This window comes from Chenopodium album, chromosome 15 (assembly GCF_948465745.1).
Source record: "Chenopodium album chromosome 15, dcCheAlbu1.1, whole genome shotgun sequence".
Taxonomy (NCBI): Eukaryota; Viridiplantae; Streptophyta; class Magnoliopsida; order Caryophyllales; family Amaranthaceae; genus Chenopodium; species Chenopodium album.
The window spans coordinates 42,753,737-42,779,816 of record NC_137848.1 but is presented as its reverse complement, the minus strand read 5'-3'; the positions used below and the strand labels follow the sequence as shown (position 1 = coordinate 42,779,816).

Sequence of the window (26,080 nt, the reverse complement as noted above, 5' to 3'; positions counted from 1 at the left end):
ACAATTTTTTTTTCTTGTAGTCTATGTTTTTGGAATTGTGGGGATGGATATCCAAGTGGAGGGTGGGGCGGGGATGGTTTTGGAATTGTACCCACCGGGACGGAGATGGGGATGAATTTTGGACCTGTCACGGGGATGGGGATGAACATTTCTGGTTGGGATGGGAAGGCCAACATCCGCCACGCCCCGCCCCGCCTCATTGACATCCCTAACCTAGTACTAATATATTAAAGAACGTTTATGCCACATCACCTACCCAACATCTCTTCATGCCAAATCATCACTTAATTAACCTTAATCGTTACGCCACGTCACCCAAGAAACCCACATTACTTCATATAAAAATATAAGGTTAAGGGGATTCGAACACCCAAACATTTAAAACAAAGTTGGGTATTTAACCATTTTAGCCCATTATGATGCATGTTATAAATAAGAAAAAGAAATATAGATAAGGGTTAACTACATGATTTAATTATTAAAAAAAAAACCATTTAATAATGTAGATTTCAGATTTCAAAATCTTTAAAAAAAAGTACCCCAATTGCACGATTACAAAAGTAGTGAACCCGGGGCAATGCCTGTGCTACTCATTAGTTCTAAAGTTTAAAACTAGGGATGCCAATGGGATGGGCTTGACAATTGATGGTTTTCCATCCTCATCCCCGCTTAACATTCTCATTTCCATCCTCATTCTAGCGACAACTCCAAAATTCATCCCCATCCCTGCCCCATCGGACACAATTTCAAAACCATCATCACTCCACCCCCTACTTGGTTATCTACACGTAGTATAAAGAGGGTGTGTTTAGGGGATAAAAAGGGAGGGATAAAGATAAAAGATGAGGATAGAAGAAAAGTATTGTTTGTTTAGAGAGATGGAGATTAAAAGGGGGTTGAGGATAGGGATAAAAACACCCTTTTATTCCTCCATTTCTATAATTAATGGGGGTGGTATAAGGGAAAGGGATAAGAAATAGGCTAAAAATACCAAATTACCCTTAATGAAATTGAAAGGATAAGGGAAAGGGTAGAAGTTAGTAAGGGTATTTTTATAATTTTATTACTTATCTCTAATTTATTTCCCATACTTACCAAACATGGGATAAGAATTATTTATCCTTAGCCTACCTATCAATTCCATATCTTTATCCTCCCTCCTTATCCCTCTTATCTTATCCCTCCAACCAAATGCCACGAAAAAGCATAAAATTTTGTTTTTATAAAATATATGGATGTGGATAAGAAGTTGGGGGGCAAGTTTAACTTAAAATTCACCTCCGCCATATCATTCATGGCGGGTACTGTTTTTATCCCCATCTTCATCCCACCACTCGTCAAATTGGGACCTAACCCCGCCTCATTAGGGCAGGGATGAGTCAGGTCTCCTACTTAGGGCCTGTTCTTTTCACATTATTTTCAGTTCAATTCAATTCAACTCTAATAAGTTCAGTTTTTAATTTACTCCTCTAATAAAATATTCAGTTCACTTCGATTCAGTTCAGCTCCAATAAGTTCAGTTCACTTCAATTCAGTCAATCAGAATAGACCTTTAACCTGTACACTGACATCCTTACTTAAAACATTTGCAAGGCCCGAACTCATGTGAGCCATCCCGACCCGGCCCGTACATCAACTTACAAGTTACAACCTTGGCAAATTTCGCATATCACTTCACTGGCGCCTTCATCAGTTCATCCTCCTCACTTGCCAACATCCCCAAAAACCCTAAACCCTAAACCTTCGAAACCACACAACAATGGCGGACGTAGTACAGTTAAGACTAGAGCGAATGATTCCAGACCTAGACGACCTGGAGAAAAGAGGTCTCTTCAATAGTAGAGAAATCAATGAAATTGTGAAAAAGAGAAGAAAATTTGAGTACAGACTCCAAAGACCAAGCCCTTTAAAGCAAGATTTCTTAGACTACATTGATTACGAGAAGCAGCTTGATCGACTCCGTCTTCTTCGGAAGAAGTCTGTTTCTCGGGAGCTCAAGGATAAAGGGAATAAAAAGCTCAAGAAATCGCGGTCCGATGTTGCCGGTGTTCGACGGATTATTGAGATTTATCGCATTGCTACTAGCCGCTTTAAGGGTGACCTTGATATTTGGTTTCAGTATTTGGAGTTTTGTAAAGAGAAAAGCAATGGCAGGATGAAGAAGGTATTTTGTTAAATTTTAAAGCTTTTACATATGTTATACAGTATTATGTTAAATGGCAGGAAATGACTGTGCATTTGTGATTTTGAAGATGTTTGATCACAATGTAATTACAATGTTGATGTTTGTATAATAGTGACACAAATTTGGAAGAATTCATTTTGATGAACTTGTTTGGCTAGAAAGTAAAGCTTTGTTCAATTGAGGATTGGTGGGCATTAGGAGTATATTCGAGTTGTAATTCGGGTTTTTTAAGGCTGACAGTGACACGGAGACAATTTTGATATTGATTGTGTGGTTTGTTGAAATGGCCTACTTAGTTAGAAATGCAATTTTAATTTATGTCATAATCAGTTGAATTTCAATTTAGGGTATAAGGAAAAAAAAAAAGAATATCTGAAGTCTTGTTTCGAATTGGAGTTTCAATTGGAGTCTTTTAAGCTACATATCGAAGTTAATTGTTCATTAGTTTTCAGTCATAAAAGTGATTTCTATTAGCGTTATATTTGACATCACATTCACAAAATGCTCCTAGATACTGATAATTAAAAAAATTTGGAGTAAATGAGTGATTGTAATTATGAAATCGGATGCTAAAATTCAATATACGTTGCAAAATAATACAATTTGAAATCAATGTGCTCTGAAATATTCTAGTCTAGTTCATTACCCCAATAAATTTAGGATGAAATTGTGACTGGAGTTGGTGTAGGACTTGACAACTCTGATAAATAATACAATTTGAGTTAAGAATGTAATTACCTTCATTTGGCCATAATGGAGTTGGTGTAGGATCTGACAACTCTGACATCAATAAATCCATCACTCATTAATGTGGTGTATTCTCGGTGTTCAGCAGATGAAAAGCTGAAAGCAGGGAGGGTTCAATTTGTTAAGCTTCTGTTGCTGCTCCATCTAGGATTTAATTTATCGCGGCAGTCTAATTTTTGTCCATTATCTGATTTGTTTGATGGAAGATCTTTTGGCTTACTTTCTTTATCTTCTTGTTCATATCACTTTCTCAGTTTATTGTATAATAGCAATTAAGCACTGATCACCGAGTTCCATGCTTATATTTATTCAAACAACCTTTTTTATTTATTATTTTTTGAATTCACAGATACAAAATATAGACTACTTGCTTATGGTCTTATGTGGCCTCTAATCTTACCAGTTATTATACCCTCTTCTGTCAATTAAATTTGAGTTTATAGAAATTATGTCATTGTATTATTACTTATAATCCTATGTTTTTATATAACTTGAAGCATTAAAAAGTGTATTTTGGATTATTACTGAAAGCTATCATAATCTTAAGAAGTTACATGCTTTATTCTTTGCTCCTTTGGGTGATACAGGTCTTGGGTCAAGTGATCAGATTTCATCCCAAAGTTCCTGCAGTTTGGATCTATGCTGCTGCGTGGGAGTTTGACCATAACTTGAATGCAAAAGCTGCGCATGTCCTCATGCAAATGGGTTTGAGATCTTGCCCAACTTCTGAAGATCTTTGGGTTGAGTTTTTGCGCATGGAACTTACTTGCCTTAATAAGTTGAAAACACGTAAAGTTATTTTAGGGGAAGATGATGGGACACTGATTCATGACAATAAAGATGTTGAGGTGAAGCAGTGGCAAGATGAGAACAAAGATTTATTCATGTCCCTTGCTCAAAAGGAAGAATCAAGCAAGAAACTGGATGTTTTCCGTGAACAAGGATTTAAGCTATTCCAAAAAATATATGAAGGTGCTATTGATGCAATTCCATCTAGTTTTGGTCTAAGGAAGAAGTTCCTTGAGATAGTGGAAGTTACGGACTTGGCACATTCAGAAGAAATGCGAGCTGCGATAATGGCTGACATGAGGAGAGATTTCTCAATTGAACCTGAATATTGGAGCTGGCTTGCTCAGATTAAATTAAAAGATCCACAATGTACTCCAGATATTAGCACAGATAGTGGGCGTTCCCAGGTGGAAGAAGTCATTAAGGTATGAAGTTTGACTCTGTTGTCATCAATTTTCAGTATCTTTGTTCTAAGTAGATGTAACATTGTTGACTTTTAAGTAGTCAATTGAGATGCTATTACATTATTCAGGTGTCAGTCATTAGAATTCTTACAATTTTATAACATTGTCTGACAGCCCCTTGTGTGGGACACAATGTTTTGATGCTGTTATGATAGCTTTCATAAGCTTTCCATTTTCCTGTGCTTTGAGATGGATCATGGATTTGGATCTGTTGAAGTAAAGTGAATGCTCCAAGTCATTTTACACCCTTTTGCTGGAAAGCCTATTCTAAGGAAAAATCAGTAATCCACCTACAATTTATTTTAATTGTGTTATGCTTACTAATACACCCTCAATGTGGGATGTTTAGTGCTAGGAGGTGGACAACCAAATGTAACTGGAATAATATTTAGCATTTATTTTTGGATACAGATTGGCCTTGAGGCTTCAAAAAAGGGATAATGGAGCTGAAATTTAAGATGGAGGGAAAGAAAAACTTGCAAATTGATAATGCATTGTATCATGTAGAATATTGACTATTATCAAATGGAAGTAAGGAAGACTACCTATCTGCTAAACCATAAAAGGCTTGATTTAGATGTGATCCCATCATTTGGTGCTTCACTATACTAGCCATGAAACTCACTTCAATCTTTGGGGAAACTTGCTCCAGAGTTCAGATCATGAATGCCATACTTTAATTGCTATTGAGTCCATAGATCAAAGGAACATGTATCTTGCATAGCTCAAATAACATGTGGGGTTGATTATTGATTGTGCCACATTAACTTGGTGCACATGCGATGTCCTTAACTTTATTTGGAACATATTGACAAAGGCTTGTCTTCGTCATTAAATCCTCCTAAAACTTTTTTGTACCCCCATTTCAATGCCATAAATAAATTGTAAGAAAAGAATAATTATTCTTTTAAGAGATAGATTGAGCTTTCTTAGTCACTTTTTCTTTTCCTCTCTCTATGGCATCATGTGAATGCTTATATATTTATATTAATCTTTGGGAATTGTGGAATCCTCGATTCAGGGGAATTTTCTGTTGTGCATGGACGACATACATTTGTGACTCTTCTTAAGATGTGTCTAATTAGTAATTGCACCTGCAGTCCTTATTTTCATTATTGGTATTCAATTGATCCTCATATTGATGCAACATTTTCCAGGTATATGAAGAAGCAATACAGTCAATTTCATCTGTTGCTATGTTTGACATGTACGTAAAGTTTTTGTCTGAAGTCATCAGTCTAAAAGGAGAAATTGGAAGTTCTGGATGTTGCATTGCATCAAAGGATGCAGGAGACTATATATCACACCTGATTAAGGTCTTTGAAAAAGCTGATACCTTAGGGTGTCTTGATGAAGATCTTGCCTGTCAGTATGTAATGTTGTACAAGAACATGGGTAAATTTGATGAAGCGATGAAATTAGCAGAGAGTTTCTGTGAGGGAAAATATTCAGATTCAAGACAATTGTGGGTTCTAAGGGTCACAGAACAAATGAAACACATTAAAGAATCTGGTACTTCTTGTAAGGCTCACCTTTCATCTATCTTTGACCTCTTGAAAAGGTTGGTGAAAAAAGTAGCTGTCTCCAATGACGAGGGCTTGTGGGTCATGGTATGTAACCATTTCATGTCGGTCTCATAAAGTCTATTACAACTGTCAATCCTGTGATCTTTGTATTGATATTTTTGTCTTCTTTTTACAATCCACATAGCTTATAGAAACGCCCCTAATTTTGCACCTATCACTGCTTTCAGTATCATCTCTTACCATTGTGCGTTGTTTAGCCCATTGTTCTCCAATTTTTGAGAAAGCTCAAACTGCAGAATAGCAGTACTTGTCATATTGTTAAGCACAAAAGCGTGCAAAAGATTTTGCTTTTATCATCACTCGTTGCATTAGGTGATCCAGTTGAGAGATTAGCCAAAGAGGGATTATTTCCTCTCCTTATCATCAACTCCCATGTCCTTCTATGAGCTATCATATTTTCTGTAATCATTCTTTTCTCCTATCCTAATTGAACTATTTCTCTCTTTTCCTCTCTATGTAGTCCTTATCTTTGGCATCTTATGTTTTCAAGTTGGTATTCAAACTTTTTTGTTTTGTTGAGCTTTGAATTTTGAAGCTTTAGCTAATTTTCTTCTATCAACAATCTTATCTAGCTAATCGTATCCTAATACTTATGTTGCAGGCTCTTGAGCTCTTTGCAAATGACAAGAAATACTTTGGCAAGTTGGTAGACCTTGCCCTTGTTTCACTGGCTAAAGATGGAGGCCAGGATGAAGGATTCTCTCTCTCTGCTGTTCTCGTTAACTTTATTTGGCAGAACAATGGTATTCAACAAGCAAGAGACTTCTATAAGCGGTACGAAGTTAGATTTGAAGTCAACTAGACTAACACCATGGGCTAGGCAATAACTGCTATTTATTACTCTCTCCGCTCCATTACATTGGTCAAATATTCTTTTTGGATGTCCTTATATAGTGGTTATATTTTCAACAATGATAAATGAAATCACTTAGTGTGCAACAATAGGATTTTTTTTTTTGGTAACACCGCAATAGAATTTTTGATTAAAAGATGTATAAATGGTAGGTAATATTGCAGTAAATGATGTTCCATTAATTCTGTCCATTCTTTAAATCCGAGTATCCAACTACTAAAATGGAACTGGGTGAGTATTACTTATTGGTACTCTCTCTGCTCCAAATTACTTGCAACTATATTTCTAGGCCGTTCTAATTTTGTTGCAAAATTTCTTTATTAAGCAATTTACCTATCAATCCAAAAATCTAGCCTACTTCACCCCATCCAACCCTAGTAATTTTACCCTACTTGCACACATAAGCTCCAAGTGTTATTGCAAAAGGCAATTTTCTTTGCTGCATTAGTTAATGTCCCTGATCCAAACACATTAATTTTTCCTCTTTTTGGTAGTTCATGAAACTGGCCTGGCCCATGGTCCTACTGCCAGCCCAGTTGGAGCATAGACACCCTCAGGGTGGGGTAAAGGGATGGAAATCTCACCCTCAAAGTTCCCCTAGTGGAGGGTTTGAACCCATGACCTCCCAAAGCCTCAAGTTTTACTTCTTAACTAGAGCAAGACTAGCTCTGTAAACGCTTTACTCTGATTACGAAGGAAGTAATTGCTAAATTTTATCTTGTGATTCTGCAGAATTCTTAATTCACCTCACCCAGGAGTAGCCATACACAAGCACTGCATTGAGCTGGAGATCTCATCTGGCGACAAAGATAGTCTTTCAAATGCTCGTAAGCTATACGAATGTGCACTTGCAACTGATAGTGAGGACATCAGCCTGTGGCAAGAATATTACTCAATGGAGACACAGGTTAGTTTCTTGTATAATATAACATGCTGGCTATTTGTAGATTGAGTGATAAGAATTACTGAATTAGGTTCTATTGGGCAATAACTTCTTTCGTTTCTTAAAGCTTGCAACAATGTGACTTTTGCGCTCTTTATTCATATTGTAACTTTGACTGCACTTTTTTTTTTTTTTTTTTCTCATCTCTTACCTGGGCAATGCCCGGGTGATTTGTCAACTGTGAACAATATAATTTATTTGCTCGATGAACTAAGACCATATAACTCTTAAGTCACCAAACTTGATTGAATCCAACCTGAACCCTACCTGATTATTAAACGCTACATTTACCCAATTTGGGCCGACTTGAATTGAACAATCCTTTTTGTCACCTTCAACCTGAAATCACTTTTATAAATTAATTAATTAATATGTTCACTTGTATAATACTATAATGTAATGCAATTGTAAACATAGCCGATTATGTAATATGTTATGCTAAATTAATTTTAAGATTTTAAAAATAGATACTTATACGGAGTAGTTAGGTAGTTACTAATGGTCAAGGTGATGTATTGGCAAGTGTTTCTACTAGTAATACACGGAGTTAATATGTAGACTATTGGTTCCCTTTATGCAATACCCATGTGATTACAGGGCTCCCACAGCCAAGTAATTTGAAATGTGATGTAATTAATTTCCATTGAAAATAGGGAGAAAAGAAGTAGAATCAAGTTGATATAAAATAGGACTCCTGTTGCCAAGTAAAGTAGCTTCAATTTGTGCCGAAGGACTCCTTTCCCCTTAAAATTAGGACTCTTTATTATCAGAGTTTAATCTATACTGTGGTAATTTCAAGTAAGATTTAGGTGCATAGTTTATCAAGTACTCGTATGACTTTATTTTACGCTCAGTCTTGAAGAAATGCTCTGAAATCAAATGCATAGTCTAAAAAGTCTCATTCAAATGTAGTGTTACATGATTGTTGAGGTGGCACAGTGTGTTGCCTCCTTTGGCTTCTATGTCAATATCAGGGTATAGAAGATTTATTAAATGAATGTTATTATTGTAGAATGTTTTTAGGTTAAATTCGATATATATGTGTGTATATTTTCTAAATGTCATTTTTTCTTAATCTCTAACATAATTAATAATCAAAGATACTAATGGTCAAATCATGAAATTCAATTGTTGTAAGCTTTAAAAACATAGGAAGTATAACATTTGAGCCAATCCTCGCACCTTAATTGAATAAGTGTTGCAAATCTAGTTGGTCTGACTAGCTTAACTTTTACTCATTGCTTATGCAGCTGGGAACATCCGAATCTGCCAATGCTGTATATTGGCGTGCAAAGAAGACACTTGGGGATGTGTCGGTGCTTGCTGCAGTCGTACAATAATGTGCTTGTACATACAAAACTAGCAAGCTATTTTAACTTTCGAAGAGAGAGGTCAAGAATCTAAACCATAGGAGCTGGCCCTTGTAAAAGTTTTGAGCAAGTTTAGTTTAGAATTTATTCTTTCGTGAAGCGTGTAGACGAGTAACAATGTTGAGCATAGAAACAACATATTTATAGCCGTATAGGACTTAAGTCCTGCTTGTGGGTTTTGTGGACACCACTTGTTTTAGTGCACCTTTTAGGTTTGCTAAAACCTGGAAGTGCTATACAATGTAGAAGTAGAACCAGTTGCTTCATGTCAAATGGACTTGTATAATTTGATTTTTTTCTTTATTTATTTATCCAGGAAAGGATGTAGATCTAAATCAGTAAATCTTACCTCTCTAGTGCTTGTGATTGACTGCGGACTTGATAAGTTAAGGCTAAGAAAATTGAAAATACTATAAAATTATTTCGAAAACTCTTATACCATTTTTTTTTTAATCATGTTAGTTTCAAAAATTCCCAAATTACACTTCTTTTACAAAAAATTACCCCCCTATTACTTATTCTCTTACAAAAAAATCTGAAATTCTAAAAAATAAGTCCAAAAGAATGGTGCATTATCCAACTTTCACAAAGAGATACTCCGTATCATGTTGCGGATGTGATGCCATGTATAAGCTTTTTGTATGTGTTAATCATGAATGATTACTTAATGTAAATGTATGCTCAATGATTACTTAATGTAAATGTATGCTCAATGATTTCTTAAAGTCAAACAATATGGATACACATGATTACATGCACCATGTCATGTGTATTACCAGCTTAAAGCCAATAAAAAACATGTGAGTAGTATAATTGAAATAGAGACATTAAACTTGGGCATATTTTTACTAAGTTAAGATTTGACTTTATATGGAAGATCACCCAAATTGGGATTGTCGTAGTTATTTTTTCAAAAAAAAAAAAAAAAAAAAAAAATTTACAAGTAGATGATAAAAAAAATGAAATATCTAAAAGCCTTCCCCATATAATAATAATAATAATAATAATAATAATAATAATAATAATAATAATAATAATAATAATAATAATAATAATAATAATAATAATAATAATAATAATAATAATAATAATGTATGGACTCCACTCCCTATTGCTAGTATAACTTCTATAAAAGGTTGTGGCTACCTTGATTACATCTCAATAAAAAGAATCAAAACACACTAAAAAAAACAAAATTTGATCACTTTTTTTTTTGAAGCAAACAAAATTTGATCACTTTGAGACGAAGATGAAGGGAAATAATGTGGTGATGAAAAATATTATACTAGTTATTATGGTAATGTTTATGTTAATTGTTGTCACTTCTGCCTGTGTAGACCACGAAGGGTGGTGTGATGGGCTTTATTACCGATGTTGTGAACCCTATCATTGCTCCTTACCCTTCTTCGGCGGCTACTGTTACCCGTAAGCTAAGGTATCACCCAATATAATGGCAAAAAAATTATTTTCGCAATTTCTAATAGGATTTTAACAGTTTTATTTTCTAGAGTGGATTGTAATGCGAAAATTTAATGTTGGAAATGCCAAAATAAGTTGATGATCAAGTTTAATGTTTATTTATTTATTTTTAATTTTGTTTTGCTAATTTATGTGTATTCGGGCTTTTTTCACTTCTACGTTCTATGCAACTAGGTGTTTAAGGAACCATAAAATAAATGTCAATGTAAGATACCTTCCCTATTTGTGTATCATTTTTAATTTGAACTAGTTTTTGGCTCGGATAATACCCCAGGTCATAATATGTATATTGAAAATGAGCTTTTATAATATAGTTACATTTACTTTAGCACTCGTACTATTTAAAATATAGTTTTTCAAATCATTATTGAACATCAAAATATTTTATCCAATATCCAGTATCTTAAAATTAAATTATTAGTTTACTTCGTTCTTCAGCTAAATGCTATCTTCAAGTTTATAAATATAATTAACTCCTTTTTAGCAAAACATTGTATACATAAAATGTGTCATTGGAGTGTTGTAAAATAAGGTGTTTTTCAAGACTACAAAAATAAAAGAACAATAAGATCGAAAAATTAATCTTATAATCAATGAAACAAATATGGTGTGTCGTAATGCTAATCACAGACTTGAAAACGAATTTCGGCGCAATCGTGGTGCTCAATTGTATTCGTCGGCACGTTCTCTAAGGTTAACACAACACTCTCATACAAAGGCACTTTTGGATGAGAGGTTGGAGTCACATAAACTTATGCCCAAAATGAGGATGTGTTTAGCTTAAAGTGTTTGATGATTGTATAACGTGTTTGTAATCTTTGTGAAAGAGTTCCAAGCAATATATAAACTATATATGCAGGCAGCTGCTGAAGTCAAAAAGATGTTAGACGCAAGGTTCATTCGGCCATGTAACTTCCCCAATTGGGTTGCAAACGCTGTGCTTGTAAAGAAGCCAAATGGTACCTGGCGCATGTGTGTGCACTATACTGACTTGAACAAAGCATGTCCAAAGGACAGTTACCCACTTCCAAAGATCGACAGTCTGGTCGACTCTACAGCCGGGCATGCTTTGATGAGTTTTATGGATGCCTACTCAGGTTTTCATCAGATACCCCTGTGGAAGAAAGATCAAGAGAAGACGGCCTTCGTCACTGATAAGGGGTTATTCTACTATACTGTGATGCCGTTTGGCTTGAAGAATGCGCCTGCTACTTTCCAATGAATGATTAATACTGTCTTCATTAATCAAATTAGGAGGAATGTAGAGGCGTACATTGATGACATGATAGTCAAATTCAAGCTACAGACGGATCATCTTGCTGATCTTCGAGAAACCTTCACCACACTCATGCGGCATAAGGTCATGTTAAATCCCAAGAAATGTGTTTTTGGTGTTGAGTCTGGGAAGTTTCTCGGATTCCTGATTGATCAAAGGGGGATAGAGGCTAACCCCGAGAAGATATAGACGGTAATTGACATGAAGTCACCCCGCACTGTCAAGGAAGTTCTTTCAGAAATTGAAAGAACACTTATACTCTTTGCCAAGGCTTGTTAGCCCTTTGCCCAAAGAGACGTTTTACATGTACTTAGCCGTCTCAGCATGCCCTCAGTGCCGTTCTCCTTGCTGAGAGAGACGGCATTCAGCTCCCGATCTATTTCATCAGTTATGTACTCAGAAATGCTGAACTGCGGTACCCCATTGTTGAAAAATTTGGCCTTGCTCTTTACATGGCTGTCAAGAAGTCAAAACCTTACTTCTTGGCACATCCGGTTATGGTCTACACAGACCAACCCCTCAAGCGGCCAATGACAACCTTGGAGTCATCCGGCAGAATGCTCAAATGGGCTATTGAAATGCAAAGTCTTGAAATCACTTTCGAACCGAGAAAGGCAGTGAAGGGTCAGGCATTTGCCGACTTCATTGTCGAAATGACAAGGCCAGTTGCACCGAACAATGCTGATCAGGTTTGGAAAGTGTATGTAAACGGGAGCTCTACCATGAACTGCTGTGGTGCAGGCATAATCTGTCAGTCTCCCGAGGGGGACAAATATGAGTATGCACTACGGTTCAAGTTCCAAGCCTCAAACAACGAGGCAGAATATAAAGCCCTGCTAGTCGGTATAAGGCAGCAGGGGCAACCAAAATTGATGCCTGCTCTGATTCTCAGTTGGTCATAAGCTAATACCATGGTGACTATGAGGCCACCCATCCGGCTATGATCAAATACCTTAAGGCATCAAAGTTGAAGTTGGGACACTTGAAGAATTCCATCTGAGTCAAGTGCCCAGGTCCGAAAACAATCAGGCGGATGCACTGTTAAAATTGGCATCCTCCGCCTCCTGTGATACGCCTCGCTCAGTCTTTTGGGAAGTTATGGAAAAACGAAGTATTACTGAAGATGAACCCATTGGAGTACTTGACCGAAGCTCTACTTGGATGGATGACATCCGGGGCATACCTGCAGGACGGCACGCTACTTGATTCACCACAGGAAGTGGCTATCATGAGACAGCAGGCTGCAAATTTCGAGATGAGAAACGGAGAACTCTTCAAGGTAGGTTTCTTAAAGCCTCTATTGAAGTGTGTTACTCCAGAAAAGGGGCAGGAAGTTCTCGAAAAATTGCATGCGGGATACTGCGCCTCTCACATATGCGGCAGATCCTTGGCTGTCAGGGCCAGGCGGCAGGGTTATTTCTGGCCCACTCTTGAGTTAGACGCCATGGAGATGGTAAAAAATGTGATAAGTGCCAAAGGTTTTGCAAGCTCATCCATCAACCGACCACTGACCTGACAGCAATTCATAGCCCAGTCCCGTTTGCTAAATGGGGCATGGATATCTTGGGTCTGTATACGCCTATGCCAGGCGAAAAACGGTACGTTCTGGTGGCTTTGGATTATTTCACCAAGTGGGTTGAGGTAGAGGCGGTAAAAAGTATCAAGACTAAGGATGTCATCTCTTTCATTTGGAAGAACATCATCACCCGGTTCGGGGTACTTATGTCTATGGTTTTTGACAATGGCCCTTAATTCGAGATGCCTCAACTCAAAAATTGGCTGGGAGATCAAGGGATCTCACATTGTTTTGCATCAGTTGGCCGACTCCAAGCAAACGGCCAAGTTGAAGCCTTAAACAAACTCATCTCAGACGACATTAAAAAGAAAATAGAAAAGGCCGGTGGGTTATGGGCTGAAGAATTAATTCATGTCCTATAGGCCATTCGAACAACTGAAAAAGGGGAAACCGATGAAACCCCATTTCTCATGGTTTACGGTGCTGAAGCCATCTTGCCCATCGAGCATTATGAGCTGACTCTTTGAGTCATGCTATACGATAAAGAGGCAAAGTGGGAGGCCATGCGGCTAGTATTGGACTCACTCCTGGAACGCAGGGGCAAAGCCGCCTTACGTCATGAGATTTACCGTCTGAGAATGACCCATGCCTACAATAAGAGAGTACACAAACGGCCCCTAAAAGAGGGTGACTTTGTGTTACGGAAAATGGAGGCAACCGGTAGGGCCAACGAGCAGGGAAAGTTAACTCCTAATTGGGAAGGTCTCTACCAGATTTATGAAGAAGTAAGAAATGGCACCTACCGCCTGGAAACCCCAGATGGTAGGCAGTTGCCTAGAACTTGGAATGTAGATAATTTAAAAAAGTACTACTTCTAAGAGTTGTAAATTTTTGTAAATGAAAAGTTTATCAATGAAAACTTTCTTTTTATTTCCAATTCCTTTATCTGTTGCTTAATATACATCCAGAATGTTTGAAATGCCGCTTGTACAATATACAGACGGCGCACTTTTAAGTAATAGAAATAATAAACTAAGTACAAAAACTTAGTAGCTAAATGAACGTCTGGCGAAGCCGGATAATATTTGAACTTATAAATTCGTCTGCTCCAATATGAGTAAGGCGTTCCGCGACGCCCATCCGGATGGAATCGTCGCAGGGAGAATCTCCCATTTGTGTGGCACATTTCTCTACAAACATATGCAGACGGCTGAAATTGAACGGCCTAATTGGCCAACTCATAGTCGTCTGACCAAAGTAATCTAAAAAGAACAACCAAGTCCACGAATAGAGGATGTCTAAAGGCATTAGCCAGTGACTGGCCGAATTTCTAACTTAGATCATTGTTCGACAAGAGTACAATTGGATTGCAGGTACCCCAGACGGTGGCAAGTAGTTCAATACAACTACCCAAACCGCCTAAGCAAACGACTGATTCGCTTGTTGTGTTGGACGGCTGTGTACTTGGTTTGGGGAAAAAACTACTATGATTGATTGACTTAGGAACATCTCATACTCCTTAAAGTATCAAAAGTTCCCAAATCAATCAATCAATCAAGCTTTGAAACAAACCACACAGCCGCCTAGGGGCAAGTACAGCCGGTTCACCATTTGCCGCATGCTATTAAAGAGTTAGGCAAAAATTCAAGTATATATATGTATGTATATGCAGAGATTCAAATGTAAAAATTGAAAAATTTAGAACATATTGAACAAAACCGACTCAATCAGGGTATTTCATAGATTAAACCCGACCAAATGGCCGAGCAATAATGTTAACCGGATATGCATCCGGCAAAAAAAAAAAAAAAAGAGATTGTTGAATTATCCGACCCCTCAGTCGGGAAAGTACAAAGATACACGGCACACAGGCCGGAGAAAACACTTGGCATACTGTCGCTGGAAATTTAAGGCTGCTGGGGAAAAGGCACCACCTGGGTTTGGCTAGGCGAGAGGTCAGCCGTAGTCTGATCAGGTTGAGCCTGGATAGGGTCAACCGGAGCTTGATCCTTGGGATCTTCCTCTTCATCTTCCTCGTCTGAGTCAATTTCAATGCCTTGGGAAGAGGCCCACTCCTTGAAGGGAGGCGGCGACTGCTCGGAAAGCTGCTGGGCATCGTACACCTCGGAGGCGTACCGATATCTTAAGTTGAAGTACTCCCAGTCGGTGTGTGAATCAACGAGATTTCAAGTTAGCTTCATGCACTCCTTGCAATCCTTCTCGTTTTTCGCCATCAGCCGCTCTTGCTCCTTCTTGAGTGCAGCATCATGCTCCGCCTGCATGTTGGCCATATCCACTTGGAGTTGCTTGACGTCTTCCCTAAGCTTGGTATTCTCTGTGTCAGCCGCTTCCAAAGCTTTGAGGTCAAACTTAGCATTTTTGAGCTCAAGCTCCAAGTTGGTAACTTTGTTATTGGCCGTCTCCGTCGCAGCCTTGAGCTCCTTGATAAATTCCTCTTATTTCATCTCCATGGCTTTAGTTTCAACTTCACCCATAATATATCGATATTCAGCAAAGTTAAGGGCATCAGTCGCTCGATTTTTGGCCTCTCTTACCTCCTTCTACTTTCTAAACGGGGTTTTCAATCCCTCTACCCAGCATTGCCTAAAAAAGGCACAAGCGGTGAAAAAGAGTTAGCCAATTTTCTTGCAAAATTTTACATCAAGAAAAGGGTACAAATTACCTCAGCCAGCAGGGCAAGGACTTGGTCAAAGTTGACCTGCTGCAATCCAGGGACCCGGTACTTATCTGATCGGGTGAGGGTCCTCAACATCCGCGTGGCATACTGTTGTATGTTTGGCCATCTCTGGGATGTATTTGCACCAGAAGAAGGGTTTTGTGAGGAAGAAGCATAGGTGGCACCAATATCGTGCCGGCTGCTCGGCAAATCTCCAGACTGAGAAGTTTGGGATTTTACTCGCATCAAGTAGTCAAACGGCTAGAGGAGTTCTAGACAGCAATTCATACTTTGGAGTTCCAGAATGAGGGTCCCTTGTGCCCACAACCGCTGCAGAATCGGATGCAGCACCGGGTAGCATGCCACCCTTCGGCGTCTCAGAGATGCCCGACTCTTTACTGCCAATTTCAGCGCTCTCACTGAGAGCCTTATAGGTCGATCCGGCCGGGGCTGAGGTGCTTTTACGCGTTATTGGTTCCCGGAAGAGTTAATATTCCCATGCAGACGGGCTTTTACCCTCGGTCGTTGGTCTTTTTTGCCCAGACGGCATAGAAGATATCGTCTGGGTTGTTTGAGTCCTTGCTGCGGGGGTATTCTTCAGATCATCCGACCGATTCCGTTTGAGAATCTTGGTAATTGACCGGGGAACAACCTTGCTCCCACTTTGAGATAGGACAGCTGGCAAGTTAGTTCTTTAAAGATAAATTTTCTCAAGTTAAGAGCGCAGGCGGGCCTTACTCCATCTTTCCTGGCCGCCGCCTAGGCTTTCTTTTGCTCCAGAAGGTCCTTTTGGACCTGAGCTGCAGACTTGGCAGGCGTCTTGTCAGCATCAACCATTTCCAAAGCGATTGCTGTAAAGGGAAATCAATCGGTTAGAAAAATTGTGAATTAAAAAACGAAAAAAAACAAACACATAAAATTCCCCGTTGAGGGGCTACATACGTCTCTCAAACATGGTACTTAGACCACAAGCGGAGAGAAACGCCTCGTCTTTGAGCCACTTTGGATGGGGCACCCAGTACTTGGGCACTATTATTTCTGTCCCATCGTCAAGCGGCATTGTGGTCGTTGTAAACAGACCCGGCCACATAATTTCATCCCAAGTCTTCTTAGGGAGATGCGGACGGGCACAATTCCTTCCCAACAAAGCCGGGTCCTTATTGTACTGGCGGAGGGCCCTGTTGTGACTCAAAGATGGGGAAGATACCAAGTAAAACTTCTCCCTCCAATTACTCCATTTGGACGTCTTGTCCAGCGTCATCATATACTCCGAGAGTGTGGTTAAAGTATACCACGCTCCCCAACTTAGAGGGTGTTTATCCTTGAAAGCCTCGAAGCTGTCCCTCAAAGTTGCAATGTCTTTGGGGGACATACCCATCTGGGTAGGGTCCGGGATAGACTGTCCTTTGGCCGTCTGTTGGTATTCATAACTGACATCCTCCTAATTGGAGCTGGATGCCTCGGAGCCAGACCTGTCAGCAGCCTCTTTGCCGTCTGACTCGTTATTAGGGCTATGGGCCGAGGCGGATCCCTCGCCGCCCAACTCTTCTAGAATACCATCACTGGGAGTAGTTGGGGCACGCGGGGAGAACTCTGATTGCTCACCCGATTCCTGGTATTCCCTGTCTGGGGTTACCTCATCAGCAGGTACTTTTATAGTGCGCCTTCTCCTTTTTGGCTTTGTAGCCGTCTGTTTAACTCTCGCCATTGTGTCCTGCACAAACATAGAGACGGTGGAATTCGGGGATGAGCAAAATAGGTCCATGCACCCAGAGACGACACCCCCAGTCCTGGACTCAGTCGTATCAGGAGATCGGGTGACTACTGTCCTAGGTTGTGCCGTGTGTGTTGATAGTGAATCCATTTTATTTGAAAAACTATATGTACAAGCGGAAGAAATTCGAAAGAGTTGAGAAGAGAAGAGAAGAGACGGTTACCTCTGATTTAAACTCTGAAAATTTGCCTCAAACGGTGGCTGGTTGAGTCCACGAACGCTGCAGACGGAAAGTTTCTGGGAAGTAGTTGCAGGCAGTAGCAGAGTGTCTCTCTCTAAAAAATTCTCTGTCTTTCTCTCTTTAGACTTGTGAAATGGTCAAAGATGAGGGAGAAAAGGGGGGTGGGGGTAAAACCCTATTTATAGAAGGGTGAAAACAGGGGCATCCCCGTCACTTTAACCGAAGGTGAATTGTTTGTTACTGTTCACCACTTACAGGGGGACGCGTGTCATAGGCGCCCCGTGGCCTGCCACGTCACCCCTATGAGGGGCAAATGTTTAGGGTAAAAATACCCTAGACACGTGGCCCAATCAGAGAGGGATACGTGTCACTCTTGGATTGGTCCAACGTGGACCACTCCTCAGCTGACACGTGTCAGCCTCAGATGACAAATGGAATGGCAGCCTTCAGGGGCCAAATCCCAAGAACGCCGCAAAACGGTGCAGCCCATTAGGTCATCTTGACCTAATGAAGGGCATATTTTCCAACGACCCTATAAATAGGGAGATTCCCCCATTTTGGGGACACTTTAAATTATTACAAAAACCCTACATTCTCTCAAAAACAGAGAAAATACCTGATCTCAGAATCCGAGAAGATATTTACTTTCTGCACGTTTTTTACTTCGAACCCGTAGTAACTTAACTTTCGGAGGCGGACCTCCGAACATCCGGAGTTCCATTGTTTTGCAGGTACAGGCGGCTTGGATCCAGTCTGTGAGCTGTAACACTCACAAGGGACACCAAAAACCTCTAAACAAAGACCGCTAGAGTTCCGCCATCCACCTGCGACTTGAAGCCTTCCACAATCGCCCACTACGCCTTCCACAATTACCGACCTTCGTTTAAACTAAAATTTGGGTATTTTCTTAGTTTTTTTTGTTTGCGTTTTACAATTCAATTTGCTTGCATTTTTTTTTGTTTGCGTTTAACCTAAATTCAATTTCTTGTAAAGTAATGTAAATAGTATAATGATTGGAGGGAAATTTGAGTCAAACCAAATTAACAAACTTGACGCACCTATCATTTTAAATTTTTGATGAAAAGTGTAGTACTTATTTGCTGTTAATACAAAGTAATAGATATTTTGTTGTCAACACAATCCTTTACAAAATTCAGGTTTATGGTCAAACAACAACCTCAACTCAACTCCTTTAATCAAATAAGAACTATTTTCAATACTCCTTTCGTTCACCAAATATATATTGATCCTAAAGATGAATTTAATGTGACTTTCTATTATTGCCATTTTTTGTAGCCATGAACTGTCCTTAGACTGATTATCTGGCTTTATATTTCAGATTATTTGGGTTCGACCGTTAGCCACCGTCAAGCCGCTTCAACACTAATTAAGGTATGTTCGAGAATTTTTTGGGGGTTTTTTTTTACATGAAAATTGGGCTCTTTCACTTCTTTGGCTGTTGTACTCTAGAAATCCCATGGCTATGCTTATTTGTTTTTGCAAGTTCTGATTGTTATGTGTCTGAATTTTTGAATTCCGAGGGCTATGCTTGAAATTTGAGAGTCTTGCTATGCTTGTATGATTTTGCGATGCTGAGAGTTTGAGGGTAAATGCTATTGAAATCTGATTTCAATTTTTTGTGTCAATTTTATTTGATTTGGGATTTGGATTTTATTATATTGAATTTAAATTTATATTGAATTCAATTTTTTGTTTCAATTTTTTGTCTCAATTTTCTGTCTACATTGCATTTAATACCTATTTCAATTTTGTGTCTCAATATTCTGTTGATAGTTCCTGTTTATATTGTATTTATCTATTGTATTTGAATTATATTTTGGAGTCTCAATTGTTCTGTGGACTGAGGTGGATTTTGTCGATCTTGGGTTTATGACATTTTAGATATAAAGTTCATCTGCCTTAATTAGTGTGCGTTATATCATAAATATGCTTTGTCGTTCAAATTCTAGTTATGAATCACGTCACAAATAATTGGGCAAATATTTTGCTTTTTTTTGGTGTTGAATATAACATGTTATTACATTTTAGAAATGAATCGTGAATGGATGTATGATGCAATCCAAACTTCACCTGCATACTTAGAAGGAGTTAAGGAGTTTTGTAAAATTGCTGTGCAACATCAGTGGAGTTTTCTTGTTGAAAAAAGACTTACTAGGGAAAGACCTATCTTTTGCCCTTGTTGTCATTGCAAGAACGTGAAGAGGTGGGATGACATTAAGAAAATAGAGGAATATTTGATTATTCATGGGTTCATGTCAGACTACACCGTTTGGTACTGGCATGGTGAAAAAATTATTCCTATGGGCAGTTCATCTTCTGTTAATAATGATACTGAGCTTGATAAGGAGTCGGGTGGTAGTGATAATAATGATGGTTTGATCATGAAAACATTGTTGATGAAGATAACATCAATGATATGATGGAAGGGTTGGAGGATAATGTGAATGAAAATTCTCGTACAATGGAGGAGGTGTCAAAGGCTGCAGAGACACCACTATATCCTGGTTGTACAAAGTATTCCAAGCTTTCAGGGGTGTTAACTTTATTCAACTTGAAGGCAAAGAGCGGTTGAACTGACACGAGTTTCACCTTGCTGTTAGAAACTCTTTCGGATATGTTCCCCGAGGGGAATGACATTCCTAAGTCCACCTATTATGCGAAGAAATTGATGTGTCCCATGGGTTTGGAGTACACCAAGATCCACGCATGTCCTAATGACTGTGTGCTTTTTCGAAAGGAGAATGAAAACTTAGATGCTTGTCCACAGTGCGGTGATGTTTAATTATAACATATAACAGGAGAATGTAAAATAAGGTGTTTTTCAAGGCTACAAAAATAAGAGAACAATAAGATCAAAAAGTTGATCTTATAATCAATGGAACAAATATGGTGTGTCGTGATGCAAATCACTGACTTGAAAATAAAATTTCAGCGCAACCGTGGTTCTCAATTATATTCGCCGGCACGTTCCCTAAGGTTAACACACCACTCTCATACAAAGGCACTTTTGGATGAGAGGTTGGAGTCACTTAAACTAATGCCCAAAAAGAGGAATGTGTTTAGCTTACAGTGTTTGATGATTGTATAACATGTATGTAATCTTTGTGAAAGAGTTCCAAACAATATATAAACTATGCAAGGAAGATAAAGAGGCAAATGTAACCTCTCCAAAAAGTGAATTAATCAGAATAAAGATGAAGATTAATCACCATAAACATCCGCATAATGAAGCTAGGGAATTACAAAGAGGTTACAAAGGAAGAGGAGAAAGCCAATAGACATGTTGTTGAATGAATCCAGACATGAAAAAGTCTACTTGTAGACACCTGATTGTGTCTCCCCAAAAACCAAACCCAGTGATGAGTACCTTTCACGTCATTTGATTATCGAACGAGGTCAAAGTGTGAAAAGTCTTGTGATGCGGTTGTTTTAATAAAAATAACTCTTCAATCTGTTTTTGAAAATGTACTTTATTTATTGAAAATGTCCAGTCCAATTTGGTTTGGTCCATGATAAAGGTTCAATAATAGCGTAGTTGGGTTGGGCTCGAAAAGAGCTTTCCAACAATATATTATAAGCCCAATTCCGATGAATAATGAGGAAGTTATGACCAAAATACAAAATTGGGCCTGAAATGGTTTTATGGCCCAATGATCTAGTGGAGGGCCCATTAATTAATATTCCTAAATTTATTAGGATTGATTTTAATCTTTTAGAATAATCTAGAAGGTTGTTTTGAGTTCTAATGGGATTGGGAATAATAATTATATCTTTTATGGAAAATAAAGAATTCTATTTGGATTAAAACAAGTGTTTTAAAAAAGATTAAATCTGATTTTCAAAGATAAGTACGGACGTTGTTAATCGAATTTAATTATATTAAGGATTCCGTACAAGTTTTTAGAAAACGCGTGAATCAGCGCGAAACGACAAAACCGGCGCTGAACGACAAGCCTGTCGCACAGCGACAGGTCTGTCGTGTCGCGCTGGACTCTGTTGTTCTGCGATAGAGGCAGTTTTACTCCTAATAGGATTCAGTCTTCTTCTGATCGTTTCCGGGCTATTTTCTCTATAAATAAGGTCGTATTTCCCCGTTTTTATTCATACACAACCAATAAACAATCATCTAATTCTATTCTCTTCTCTCTCTTAAGCTAGAAGCTTATTCTTTCTCCCTCTTTCTAAGACTTTTCTTTTCAAATAAAATTCCGCATTCACGAGTTCTAGACACACCTAGCCAAGCTCGAAGTTGCCTTCGCCTTAGACGTGAAAGGTTGATAATTTCTGAGGGTTTGGTCCCAAATCCCTATTTCAATTATTTAAATTAATTGTTTGATTTAATATTTTCCTTGAAGTTACTAACGTGTGTATTTTGTTATTAGAAAGAGATACGAGGTATCAAAGTAAGTAATTTAATTGCTTAATTATTCTTTTGATATAGAAATCATGCTTAGATTATTTTAATTCCTAGTATCATGTTAGGATGTCTTTATAATTCCTAGTATCATGTTAGGATGCTTTTATTGCTTTCTAGTATCATGTTTAGGTTGCTTTCTATTTCTTCTATCATGTTAGGGATAAGTCTTTGATCTTTATTTTGTAGTGACATGCTAGGATTTGTTATTAATCTTGTTAGTATCATGCCTAGGATCTTGCTAATATTATTTTGCTTTGAGAATATTATTATGATGATGATGATTTGTTGTATCAATATATTATTATGTTGCTTGATATATTATTGTTATTGCTTGATCACGCCTTGTCTTGCAGGATTAAAGGGAATTTGTACTTGTAATCACGATTAATAAGATAATTAATAATCTTGTATAAGCTAATATGATTATAATTCAAGTGATCGCCAATAATAGTTTCGTTTGTGCATTAATATTCAACCAACATATATTAAATATGCTTAGGGTTAATATATTGATTGTATGTTAGTCAGAAAGCGCACATGAATATGAGAAGAATAAAGTAGAGGCCTATTATTAGGGCAGGTTCAATCTCTTTTAGGTTGCACTTGTACCTTCATCCCCGAATATCCAGTCATGGTTCCAGACCACTATGGAGTTAGCGATCTCATGGACCATGAAGGGGTGTAACCTTCACCCTGTGAACGGTTTACAAGTTCCTAAAACTTGTTGGTGACTCTTTTGCTCTAGCTTCCTTCCCTTTGGATGCCACCATACTTAAGTGTATGATTACAGTGGGGCTTAAGTGTGGGATGCTTGAAATATTCCCCACAGTTTTTGGCGACTCCACCGGGGAGGATTTCTATTTTAATTCCTAAAATTTATTTTGGCAATAATTTAGAATGAGTGGATGAGACTCGAAACGTTCTAAATATTCATGTGCGTAATTTTTATTGACATTATTGGCATATGAATAAAAAGGTCCGCATTGGAAAGACCATCCGTAATGCGTAAAAAACATAGGATTTTTACACATAGGAAATTTGGGAAATATCTTTCACAACTAGGATCGAAATAACGCTGCGAAAATCTGGAAAATTCAAAGAACAGAAAGCTGCTGTGGCATGTAGGAACTGGCGCGAGAAAATAGAGCCTGTCGCAGTTCGATGGCTCTATCGCTGTGCGACAGCAATGTCGCGTGGCGACAGAGTCAGCGTCTGGCGACAGTCTCTATTGTCTCACGCTACGTTCTTCCAATACCGAGCCAGAAATCTACCTTCTTGTTTCGACCAGTTCTAGTACTGTTTGCTCGATTCTACTTCCTGATTGAGTTTTTCTCACTTTTCTAAACCCATATGTGTTCTACATGTGACCATAACCCTCTGGGGATTCACGCTCCATCTACCCAATCGAACGCTCATGGCAACGAAGGGTGACAGGATAAAGTCGTATCACCTAATCAAAAATAATTCCTAGATTCCTCTAACTATGCAGATAGGGAAGAAGGGTCGAAGCACAGGGAAACAAGTCTTCCTATTTCTAATTAATTTAAGTAATCTAAATTATAAAGTAACTAAGTTATAGATACGAGGAAATTAAACTAAGGGAGATAAAAGTAGGGATGAATCAATTTATAAATGCCTAGGGCATAGGTTCACCAATAAATAATATTCCAGGGTAAAACATAACAATCAATCATCAATGCATCAATTAATCAGATCATAAAGGGCTTTTCTTTTTAATAATTAGTTTATAACAATCTAATTAAACAGCTACGTATCATGGTTGATTGGAGCTATATAACAATCTGAGTACATGATACGTAGCTGTTTTCTTTTTAATAATTAGTTTATGCATAAACTTCCAAGATGATTGACTATTATAATTTTATTTTTTTGATAGACAATTGCCTATTTGAAATTTTAATTCTTGTGGAACTATGATATAATTTATTATTTGATTTGATATATTTTCGATATTACTTATCGAATTATTTCATCCTAAACAAATCTATTAAATTCACTTATTTAATAACAATATATGTGTCAATTTCTCATCCATATATGTCGCCTACGTGGCGCGACACTTTTTTTTTTTTAACGTTTCCACTCGGCGAAAAATTGAAACGTCAAGTGTTGCTGTCTCGTGGCTTGCTTAATTAAATTATAACTTTATATACTACCTCCGTTCCTGAAATTTCGACTCACTTACTATTCATGTGGTAAAAATAAAATAACTTTAACCACATTAATTTTATGATTTATATAATCAGAATAAATTAACAAGTTTGGTCTTATTAGATTCCCCTATTGATAAATTTTTCAAATTTTAACTTTTTAAAATATTTACTTATACATAGCCGAAGTTACTAATGGTAAAAAATGTTCATTGGAGACCGTGCAAATGTAACGTGAGTCGAACTTTCAGAAATGGAGGTAGTATTAGTTATATATTTTGATAGAACAAAGTTATAAGATTAATTTGAAAAGTTATCTTTTATTATATGTACTACCTCCGTTTCGTATTTGTTGCAACATTTATCATTTTAGAATGCTTTGTAATACTTGCAACAAACTTTTTTTTTCATTATTTGGAAACTTTTTCGTGTCAAAATGACCAATATACCCTCATTTAAATTTTTTTGCAAATAATACTACACATATTTACAACTCATTATAATCCTAATCTAAATTAATTATGTATAAAATCCCACCTAAATTATTAGACCCATTATCTTTCTCTCTCCTCCTTCATCTCTCATTTCATCTTCTTTGTTGGACTTAATGATTTTGATGATGACACAACCTCACTTACTTATAAACTAATAAGAGCTTGATTGTTTAAGTGTGTGATCAGATGCAATGACTAGGAGAATTAAGTGTCGTGCAAAGATACCATGAGGAACAGGAAAGCCAGAAACGAAGCTATCTAAAAAGAAGAGTTCCTTTGCAGGAACCGGTGCTTCAAAAATGAAGACTTGAGAAGCGAAGGTTCCCCTCAGGGAACAGAAGCTTCACAGCAGAAGCTTCACCAGAGAAGAAAAGTTCCCCTTGAGGAATAGAAGCCTCGGAGTAGAAGCTTCATCAGAGAAACATGAAGACTAAATATATTTTTATATTTTAGGATTTATGTAAGTATAAGAAATTAGTTACACTAAAAAAAGCTGTGTGGAATTGGTCTAAGTTGATAAAATTGTGCATGCTAGTTTTTAGGAAAACTGTTATTTTCTAAGGATTATCTTTTTCTCAACTGAAAAGATTTTATTTTATTTTTGATTTTCGAAAATATCTTTTTGAAATAAAATCTTCCATGTTTTCCAAAAACTTGCGGCCTACTCCCCATGATCTCTTTCATATCATGGTCAAAGCACATTAAGGAGTTCATGTTTCCTTGAAATTAGGAATATGTTCATCTTAATGGGTTGCAGTAATGGCGTAATGGATTTGCTGCACAAAGGAGTTTTTCCTAAACGAATTTGATCTATAAATAGTCTTTGAAATTAGTTGGAAAAACTCACCTTTACTCACATAAGTTTTCAAGCTTTAATTCGAGTTAAGTGTCAATTCCACATAAGTGATATAGAGTGTTCTTATGTTCTTATAATAGAGTTATTTATTTTTCGAGTTGTAATTTGGGGAATGGGGAAGTTTGAGTGAATTTCTGTATGTGAGAAAGAGAAGTGAGAAAAAGAAGAGAAAGAGAAGAGAAAGAGATGAGAGATAGAGAAGAGAAAGAGAAAGAGAAGAGAAGAGTAACAAGTTGGGTGACTTGTTCCTCGGGGTTTCAAGTTCGTTGAGGAAATTGAAG

The 26,080-nt window shown here is 37.7% G+C and overlaps 1 protein-coding gene across 1 annotated transcript; it reads left to right on the top strand.

The window, feature by feature from the left end:
• Positions 1–1,688: 1,688 nt before the first annotated feature.
• Positions 1,689–9,266, top strand: LOC145582271 (uncharacterized). The gene is made up of 6 exons (XM_081639280.1): positions 1,689–2,164; positions 3,520–4,146; positions 5,343–5,795; positions 6,373–6,545; positions 7,357–7,531; positions 8,818–9,266. The coding sequence occupies exons 1-6, from the start codon at positions 1,760–1,762 to the stop codon at positions 8,905–8,907; spliced, it is 1,923 nt and encodes a 640-aa protein (XP_081495406.1). The 5' UTR covers positions 1,689–1,759; the 3' UTR covers positions 8,908–9,266.
• Positions 9,267–26,080: the final 16,814 nt, after the last annotated feature.

Bases quoted from the DNA above. Each gene is read 5' to 3' on its own strand.
- LOC145582271 (XM_081639280.1), top strand. From the start codon at position 1,760: ATGGCGGACGTAGTACAGTTAAGACTAGAGCGAATGATTCCAGACCTA. The intron at 2,165-3,519 runs GTATTTTGTTAA...TGGGTGATACAG, and splicing joins GCAATGGCAGGATGAAGAAG to GTCTTGGGTCAAGTGATCAG. The intron at 4,147-5,342 runs GTATGAAGTTTG...AACATTTTCCAG, and splicing joins AGGTGGAAGAAGTCATTAAG to GTATATGAAGAAGCAATACA.